Genomic DNA, 9,972 nt, shown 5'->3' with positions numbered 1-9,972 from the left:
TTCGCACATAATCTTCAGTGCCTTTGTGTCCCATTAAGTATTAAAATAACGCAGAGTAGTCTGATTCAATGTTTCTAGTCAACCCAAGTTGTTTACTCCCTTTTCTGATATACTCAGATCAGCCTGTTGTTTCTCTTTGTTTCAGTAAAGAGTTCACGTTGGAGGGTTGACTTGTTCTGTCAGGACATTTTACAGTTCTGTTAAGTTAGATTTAGGCCCATTGATTTTATTTATAAAGTGTTCATTGATTTTTGAGAAATAAACCCATGTTTGTAAAGGACCGCCACTGCTCGATCCCTCAATCTTCATCTTACAACTTTATAGCCCATTCATTAACATCTGCTTTGTAAAGCAATATCAATCATAAATGCTTTGTTAAAGTTGTTGATTAGGCCAGACGACGTCATTTTTCAAGTAATTTATTCAGCGACAATCTGATAAACTCAACTAACTGCGAGTTCAGAGACGTCTTCGTTTCTGTGCTGGCCTGTTTCGTGAGCACGAGTCTGCTGCATACTTCTTCATGTACTTCACAGCGCTGACACCGATCAGTCTGAGTAGACGACAATGTTTGATTAGTAATGACCTTTAATGTTTTATATTCATAAGGCCTAGTGTGACCAAAAAAAATGCATGTCCATGCAGAGTCCTGCTTCCCTCTACTGGCCCTAGCTACTAATGCACTGAAATGCCTGAGTTTGAAAAGTAGCCCTGCCTTGTTCTTATAATCGTTTTAGAGTCGTTACAACAAGCACATAAGATATTTTTATAGTACAAAATCGTAAAAGCCTGCATAAAAGTCAGATAAAAAAAAACATTAATAAAACAAATCCATCTTCCTTTATTTGGTATCGGTTTCCGGGTTACCTTGATTGCCCAAAAGTGCTCTCTGAACACTTCCTGGATATTCAAAACACGTTCGCCGTCACTTCTTTCAACCTCTTCGAAAACCTAAGGTATGTCAACTCGCTATTTCGCCCATGCTTCTGATAGTCTCTTTAGATTATCTTCTGACAAGAAGTAACACGCTAAATTCAGTAGGCTACTGTCTTTGGTCTTAAAGTAACCGGTTCCTCCCGTAGCCCTGTAGCTGTTTCTGAGCTCGTGCAGTAGCCTACCGACGTCTGTCTCGCTAATGTATCATGATTAAATATTGTATTATTGTTCTCCTTGGTGTAGTCTTTACATTGTTTACTGTTAAATGTAACTACTGTAGGCCTATGGTCGTTATTTGTATGTCGCTTTGGATCAATGCGTCTGGTAAATAGCCTACCTTATCTAGGCTAAATAGACGCATGCTTCTCTCGCACCTCCTTTATATTCTTTACCAGAATCATTAGGCCTCAATATTTTACTAACTTGTGTATTAACTTGTTTACAATTTCTCCACACTACAATGCTGATGTGCCTGAGTACAGTGAATGACATTCACGTCAAGCCAAGGGACTTTGGCCTAATACTTACATTAGAACTAGTCCTTCACTTACAACATGGTACACATGTTAAGCTTTTTAAAGTAATTCTAACAACAATTCAAGTAAAAGTGTGGTAAGTTGCTTTGGTTATAAAGCGTCAGCCAAATGTAATGTAATGTAATGTAGCCTACTCTGTCTTTGTCTTAACAGTTTGGCAACAAGGACTTACTGGTCAGCACTAAATGATGCATCACTACTCTCTCTAATGGCACTGAACCACAAACAATAATGACTGATCACATAGACACATACACTAGAGGAACCCCACTACAGCGGAATGGCAGAGCAGGGCGGAGAGAGCAGCCAGAGGGAGAGGGCTGCAGTGACAGTGCCCGACCTGCAGGGGGCGTTCGGGGTGGTCTGCAGCACCCCTGAAGAGCGGCTGCTGAGCATCACGCTGCAGATGGGCGGCGGGAACGGCGCTGTGGAGCAGCTGGTCCAGGCCATGGCGCTCATCGCCCTGCGGAGGGAGGCCGACGCACTGCAGCGGCTACGCGCTCTCGGTGGCCACCGCATCGCGGGTTACCTGGCCAGCCAGGTGAGCGCAAGCCGGGGGCGGCTGGAGGACGTGAGGGTGGACACGTTTGAGCCGCCGGAACCCCGGGTGGACACGCTTCGGGAGCTGGCGCGGATATACGGCGTGCTAGTTCGGGAGCGGCTGTGCGAGGCCTCGCTGCGCGATCAGGCCTACCAGGCAGCCCTGCTGGAGTGCAGGAACAACAACAACAACAACGACGACGACAACCGCAACGGCAATGGGGAAGAACTGCGGCACACAGGCGCTTCCTACCTGAACGAGCTCATAGAGGAAGTGCGAGGTGCCTGTGGTGTAGAGGTGAGCTTGAAGGCCCTACGGATTAGCTCGAACAGCCCCCAGCCCCTCGATGCTGCTGCCAGCCTGGCGGAGGGCAGTCTTAGCGCCCCCACGTCACTCACATCAGTCACCTCCTCCGCCTTCAGCTCTAGCTCTCTGCCCAGCCACCTGGAGATCAGCGCCGCCCCCACAGAGCCTGCAGGGGGCGCTAGCCACACAGATGCCCCGCAGATCTCCACACACACACAGGTTGCGCAGCATACACCCAACTCACTCACGGATGCCTCTAAACACACACTCAACTCACACACAAGTGCCTCTATACACACACTCAACTCACACACAGGCAGCTCTACACACACACTCAACTCACACACAGGCGCCCCCTCTGCTGCTACTGTTCTGGTGGGGCGGGAGGCAGAGGGCTGTTCAGGCCCAGTGTCTGCATGTCGCGCGGATGTGGATAATGGTGGCGGCACTACTGCTGTTCCTGTTGGTCCTCCTGCTCCTGTTGGTCCTCCTGCTCCTGGTGGTGCTGCTGCTGTTGGGTCTGCACCTGGTCCTGCTGCGTCTGCTGCTGCTGGTATTGGTAGTGGTGCTGTTGCTGCTGCTGCTGGGTCCGCACCTAGTTCTGCTGGTTCTGCACCTGGTCCTACTGGGTCTGCTGCTGCTGCTCTTACTGCTGCTGTTGCTGCTGGGTCTGTACCTGGTCCTGCCATACTAGACCCGCCCAGCCACCTCCCCACACAGTGCTCAGGTAGGGACGGGATGCATCAGCTCGTCACGTCCGTCAGTGCAGGTGTGGAGACCCAGCGTCCACCTGAGCCCATGCTCCCAGAATTCTCTCGCTCCGTCAGTGCACCTGAGCCGGCGTCATGGCAGGGGGAGGAGGAGGAGGGGGCAGTGTTTTACTCGTTCGTGATCCTGCACGCCACAGAGGACGAGGCGGCGGCCGTGGAGCTGCAGAACAAGCTGGAGAGCGCGACGGCAGGCACAGGGGCGACGTTCTCCCAGGACTTCCACATCCCGGGCAGACATGCGCTCAACTGCGTAGACGACGCCATCAACAACTCGGCCTTCACCATCTTGCTGCTCACACGCAACTTCAGCTCACGCATGCAGGAGGTCATCACCAACTCCGCCCTGATGAACGCTATACACAACGCCCACAAGTACAACACGGTCATCCCGCTGCAGCCCCTGAAGAACCCACTGCCCCCCGACGAGGTACCCATGGTCCTGAGGACCCTCGTCAAGCTGCACGAGAGCAGCCGGAACTTCAGCCACATCGCCAGGAGGGCGATCAGCCCGGAGAAGGTGAAGCAGCAGAGGCGCGTCTGGGAACAGGAGCAAGAGGTGGTGCGTCTGCGGGAGCAACGGCGGAGACTCGTAGAGGAGAACCGCCGGCAGCAGGAGAATATCCAGCAGCAGCAGCAGTACATCCGGCAGCACCAGGAATATAACAGACAGGCCCAGGAGAGATGGGAGCTCTACCACAAGCTACAAAGCCTGACACAGAGTCCAACGCATCTCCCTCCTAATTTTGCTTCCCCTCCAGGCATGGCAGGGCCCCCTCCTACTCCACCACCTAGCTACCCTCCTCCTACCCCACCACCTAGCTACCCCTCTCCTGCCCCATCACCTAACTACCCCCCTTGGCCCCCACAGATGAGCCCATATGCCTTTTGGCCCCCCCAGTCACCGCAGTCACCAGCAAACATTACGATCCAGAATGCATCGTGCATCATGATTGGGAATGACTCTACTATGACTATAGGAGACCCGAGTGTGATTCAGGGGGTCCTGGATGAGGACGGAATGCAGGAGGATCTAGAAGAGGACTAACTGCTGTGGGATTCTGGAGGATCTAGATTAGGATTGACTGCAGTGTGATTCTGGGGGGTCTGAATTAGGACTGACTGCAGTGTGATTCTGAGGGTTCTGGATTAGGACTGACTGCAGTGTGATTCTAGACGGATCTGGATTAAAACTGACTGTTGTGTGATTCTAGGGGGATCTGGATTAGGGTTGACTGCAGTGTGAATCAGGGGGATCTGGATTAGGACGGACTGGTGCAGTGTGATTCAGGAGAATCTGGGTTTGGACCAGGGGGTCAAGGCCGTGTAGATTAGCTTCGACGTGTTAGCATGTGCCATTTTCAAGTATGGCGCCTCATGGAGCATTTAGAACCAGCTCTGTGCACGAAAATCCGTGTTGGTCACAAGCTCTCATGCGCGCACATGTTGGTGGACGGGTACCTACAGCCAATCATTACTCAGTGCGACACTCCACTGGACTCAGGTGTGTGTTCCCGAGCAACTTTTTCTTCTTGTTGTTACGTGGCAAGCAAGGTATGTGCATTATCGCCACCCTCTGAACTGGAGGAGGACTCTTTTTACAGAATGTCCAATAGAAGTCAATGTAGCTCCACGCGTCATTTCCAGCTTTGGAACTTTGCGCATGGTCAGAGCCGACTGGCGCTGGATCAGAGCTCCAGCGTTCAATATGGCGTTGACTATGAATTGGCCGGATTTAGCCTAGCCTAGCCTCTGCCATTCGTTTGAATGGAGGGCGGGACTTAGTCACTGACTGCAGTGTGAATGAGGGGGATCTGGATGAGTATAGATTACAGGGGAACTGGATTAGGACTGACTGCAGTGTGAATCAGGGGGATCTGGATTAGGACTGGCTGCAGACATGCATCAGAGCTCTTTTCAGGACACTTTGCTCTTACTGATCAGTACGTCACGGCAGTAACACTGCAGGCATGCACTGCAGATTATAGTAAAACTGAAATGCTACAAATTGAGTTCAAACTCAAATTGACTCTCAAAATGGGTCATTTTTCTCAATGTTGTAACTGACTAGTAATTATGCACTCTTAAAATTACATTAAATTAGTGTCAGTGTGTCTTGCTTTTCTGTTGCGGTACAGACTGCCGCGTTTGCACAAATTTTCTGAATGAAACATTTCTTTGTTCCTTCTCCAAATAGGGCTAGACATGAGGAAATTACTCTGACTGCCTTTATTGTACAGTTGTTCCTCATTGTCATTACAATCCTTCAGCAGTAATATTGCTGGCATGCGGATATATACTGCAGGCCTACAATACTCCCAAAATGTTAGGGATATCCGAATTTCAGTATTCAAACAATGAACTGTTGGACATGCACATTCAAATGTTTAGAGAAGGTCACGTTTAATTCACCTAAAAGATTATAGTGGATTTTAGGTTCATCCTGAAATCTCACCTAAAAGCGGAAAACCCTTGACTTCTTGTGAGTAGTGCAGCGTAGTGTGAGACATTGTGAGCAGCATGCAGCCATAAAGCCTTCAGTGTTAGATAGATAGATAGATAGACACTTTATTGATCCCCAAGGGGAAATTCAAGATTGTTGCTCACTGGTGAAGGTTAAAGAGGTATTACAAGCATTCCTGGCCTGGTGCACACTATTGAGACATAACAAATTACATAGATCCTTCTGTCTTGTGACATTAGGCAGTTATTTCAGTTGAAAGCAGGACGAAGGAGTTAGAAGCTAAGATCAGGGAGTAGGTATTTCAAAAATGAATAGAACACAACATCAGACAATGGCAGTTCGGCATGTTGGTACTTCATATAGCTTAGCTAACATCTTAAATAAAGACTCATTTAAATAAAATGACTAGACATGAAGTTTGAATAGTCGATTACTAGTGAGGGTTGCAGATTGGAGGCCAGTTGCAGTTATTAATAAAGACAACACAAGGGAATTAAGTAAAAAGAACTAGGACTCAGGGACATGGCAATAATCCAGCAAAAGGTAATGAAGATATTTATTTTCAACCAAAGAAGGCTATAGCTCTACTGCTAAGACCTGAAAAAAGTATCTTTCCCCTTCAGGAAATGACACAAACTCCTCTCTCAGTGCCAGCCAGATAGTTGCTGTACACACCTCGGAAACTGCGAGAAATGGTAATGTTGTTTGTACATAGCAGCAACTTAAGTCTGCAGTATCATCAAAGAGATTAGTTACTTCTGCCATTGACACCAACACTTATGACAGCTTTGGTTTTGTTGATTTGTTCACTGTACTACTTCTACCGTGTAAATTCGGTAGCGATAGCCTTTACACAGCAGCCACACCTCTGTTCAGAAGACTACTAATGTCACAACCACTACACGTGAGTATGGTTTTGCCACAACTGGTGTGTGCAATGTGTTGAGTGTATAACATAACAGTGAGTGAATGAGTGTATAACAGTGTTTGAGTGTTTGTCCTTTGTCCACTGGGGCTGTCTGCACTTGATGTGTCCTGATCATAGGCCCTCATTCAAATGCAGTGCAAAGTCTAAAGTCTAATTGAAGTTTGCTTAACCTCCTGAGACCCGGGATGAAAATTTGAATGCATTTTTCATTTCACTTAATTATTTTGGCTTAGTAGGGCTTCATAAACATACAAAAAAAATTTCACCTCTGTACATCAAGTAGTTTTTGAGAAAAACGATGTCCTCGTATGAGGACATTGGGTCTCTATTACCATAAAATACAATGAGATTGCCAATCCAGACAGAATGTGAATATTCATGTGTGTACTACAAGTGCCTAAGATTCAACTATTAAGAAAACAGTTTGGTTTTATTGAACAGAAATGTCCTGTTATTAATTTGGTTAAGTTTAGTGTTTATTTGTAAATGTTAGTTGTGTGTAGGCTATGGGTCACACCCATGTGGAGAGAAGTCTATCACAATGAAAAGCAAAACAGTTCTGCTCTATTTGTTTCTTATTTGTTTATTTATTTATTTTTGTAATTCCTTCAGTGGATTTATTTATTCAGGCTACTCTATTATGTCTATGTCCACACTTTCATTTCCATTATTGCTTTACAGTAGTTTGATATGGCCAATGAACGACAATTTTCAATGTAATATGCAGCCTAAAAATGAAATTATGCGTACATTTCAGTCCCGATGTCCTCGTATGAGGACATGAAAGTTAAACACGTCCTGGTCTGTTTGCAATGATCGAAGTGGGGGAAACTTGATGCTATATCATACTACAACTGTTCACAAACATATACAACATTTTTTAAATGTCATTACGTTCACTGGTACGTTACCATGACGATAGTTCTCACGCGTATGCCGGTAAAGCGTGGAGGTGGATATCGACGCCATATTGCTTTTTCCCAAAACATTGTAATGTGAGTCTGATAACACTAGAGGGTAAAATGAAGTGTCCACATATCAGGACAACAAGTTTTTATTCAGAAAAAGTAAGCACAAGGTAAAGCAGAGCCTAAATGTAATGTCCTCATACGAGGACGCAGGGTCTCAGGAGGTTAATGGCTACGCAAAATCTAAGATCCTGAGCACAGGCAGTGGTGGATCAGCTAAAAGCTGTCTCACGCCAGATTATGTTAGTCCATGAACGAGAACTGCACTCATCTACTGGCTTTGCATTTCGTCCTGCTTTTAAATTGGGACCCTATAGCAACACTCGATACATTTCAGTACACATTTCGATGATATAAAAAATTGGATTAATGAATTACTTTGGAAAGGCAGGGATAAAAGACTTTCAAGAAGATGCAGTTAGCAGATCTGGGGACATGAGAATACAATCAACTCCTGTTGGTCGTTTCAAAGGCGCACAAACGCTAGGCATATCCTCAGCCTAATCCACTGTCCTAGAACAGAAAAAACGTTGGCCCGTACGGGGATCGAACCCGCGACCTTGGCGTTATTAGCACCACGCTCTAACCAACTGAGCTAACCGGCCACGAATCTCAGTGTTAGAGCAATCCTTGTTCAAGATACCACATTTTTGTATATCATAACGTATATAACCTCTGAAGAATAAGCCCACACACTCGTAAGGTTATCTGTAGTCTTGCTAATATAATACACCAATACATATCTTACAGCCATTAATCAAAAACCACTTAATTTCTCGAATGGTTCGAGGCGACGCAGGCAGGGCTGTGATATGCCGACTCGCCGTGTGTTCTTCAAGCAGCCTCATGCGGAACAACATGCTAGTTCAGTGACATAAGCTTTGTCAATCAACTCGGACATATTTTGGTTATAATGACGGTGTTATCGTTTGTCAAATCTCTATTTCTCAGTTTTAAAAAAAACAGTAGCCTACTTCGCTACTTGGCAGTGTGCGGACATGTTTGCTTAAACAGGCTGTCAATCAACCTCAGCGGGCCACGTTTCAAACATGCCTAGCGTTTGGTTTTGCTTAAACTGGCTGCATCAGCAGAGGCTCATCTGGGAACAGGAGCAGGAGGTGTTGCGTCTGTGGGCAACAGCAGCAGGAACAGGCAGGCCCGGGAGAGATGAGAGCTCTACCACAAGCTAGTCCAACGCATCTCCCTCCTAATTTTGCTCGCCCTAAACTAAAAAAACAGCACTTCGCTACTTGGCAGTTGTGGACATGTTTGCTTAAACTGGCTGTCAATCAACCTCAGCGGACCACGTTTCAAACATGCCTAGCCTTTTTAATAACAGAATCAAGAGTGAGAACTGAATTTCTATGCTAATGTTACTGGGGCGATTTGGTTGACCCAGAGATCGCGTTTCACAAATAATGGAAAGTCATTCCCATATTTGGACATTCATAAGTCACGTGTGTTTTCATTTAATTACTCCTCGTTAGTATAGTGGTGAGTATCCCCGCCTGTCACGCGGGAGACCGGGGTTCGATTCCCCGACGGGGAGAAAAGTTTTTTACACCGTTCAAACGAGCCTGTGTTCTTCTCCTCACTAAATGTCGGTGATTGAACTACCTTTCAACTCTTCAACTGCTTTTTATATGCAGCGCCGGCGATGTTTATCATCAAATCACATGGAATATGGGATATCATGTTGAATTTCCCCTTGGGGATCAATAACGTATCTAGGCTATCTATCTGTTATCACCACTGCATATTTACAGACGCTTAATAACGTGTGACATAACTTTGTGCAATGGTGCAGACTCAACCGCCTACAACTCAACACGGCGAAGACCAAGGAGATGGTGGTGGATTTCAGGAGGTCTAAGCCTGCTCTGCCAGTCACCATCAAGAGGGTCAATGTGGAGATGGTGAACACATACAAGTACCTGGGCATACATCTGGATGATAAACTGGACTGGTCAGTCAACACTGAAGCACTCTACAAGAAATGGCAGAGCAGGCTGTACTTCCTGAGGAAGCTGCGATCCTTCAACGTCTGCAGCAAGCTCCTCTGGATGTTTTCAGTCCTGTTCTTGCCAGCATCCTCTTCTATGCTGTGGCATGATGGGGAGGAAGCACTAAGCATGCACTGAGATACTTTCATCATACCATGTCATTGACAATCATTTGTTCTATAATTTTGCATAGGCTTTTGGTATCCAATATAGAAGCAAAATGCATCAATTATTTTGAAGCTGACTGTACCTATTGTTCAGATTTAGTTTTCTAGAAATATATGCAAATTATTGCATATTTAAGTAAAACTGGTCTCATTTGCATATCTAAACATCACATTTCAGAAAACTTGCAATACAAAAAATCTTTGCCTTAATGTGAGTAAACAACTGTGAAAGTTTCAATTTGATATCTATAGTTTAAAATTTTACCCATTTCACCAGTAGTAAATCCCAATGGCAAAATGCATTGGAAATTGCTACCTTTGACATTGAAAAAAAGTATGTTCCACTAAATATAAAT

At 45.8% G+C, this 9,972-nt stretch overlaps 1 protein-coding gene and 2 non-coding genes across 4 annotated transcripts; 2 read left to right on the top strand and 1 right to left on the bottom strand.

Annotated features, from left to right (window-relative positions):
• Positions 1 to 870: 870 nt before the first annotated feature.
• ticam1 (TIR domain containing adaptor molecule 1) lies at positions 871 to 5,186 on the top strand. 2 transcript variants are annotated; one of them, XM_062556601.1, is made up of 2 exons: positions 871 to 956; positions 1,626 to 5,186. In XM_062556601.1, the coding sequence occupies exon 2, from the start codon at positions 1,753 to 1,755 to the stop codon at positions 4,132 to 4,134; it is 2,382 nt and encodes a 793-aa protein (XP_062412585.1). In that variant the 5' UTR covers positions 871 to 956; positions 1,626 to 1,752; the 3' UTR covers positions 4,135 to 5,186. The 2 variants fall into 2 exon arrangements, with proteins under 2 accessions (XP_062412585.1, XP_062412586.1); XM_062556602.1 differs by having other exon boundaries at positions 924 to 956; positions 1,638 to 5,186.
• A 2,791-nt stretch (positions 5,187 to 7,977) lies between these two features.
• On the bottom strand, positions 7,978 to 8,051 carry trnai-aau (transfer RNA isoleucine (anticodon AAU)). Its single transcript has one exon. It is a non-coding gene; the product is annotated as a tRNA-Ile (tRNA).
• An 872-nt stretch (positions 8,052 to 8,923) lies between these two features.
• trnad-guc (transfer RNA aspartic acid (anticodon GUC)) lies at positions 8,924 to 8,995 on the top strand. The gene has a single exon. It is a non-coding gene; the product is annotated as a tRNA-Asp (tRNA).
• Positions 8,996 to 9,972: the final 977 nt, after the last annotated feature.

This window comes from Sardina pilchardus, chromosome 15, assembly GCF_963854185.1.
Source record: "Sardina pilchardus chromosome 15, fSarPil1.1, whole genome shotgun sequence".
Classification (NCBI taxonomy): domain Eukaryota; kingdom Metazoa; phylum Chordata; class Actinopteri; order Clupeiformes; family Clupeidae; genus Sardina; species Sardina pilchardus.
Note: the sequence above shows the minus strand (reverse complement) of the source record. Positions and strands in the feature narration are given on the sequence as shown.

Excerpts from the sequence above, each read along its gene's own strand:
- ticam1 (XM_062556601.1), top strand. The coding sequence starts at position 1,753 with ATGGCAGAGCAGGGCGGAGAGAGCAGCCAGAGGGAGAGGGCTGCAGTG.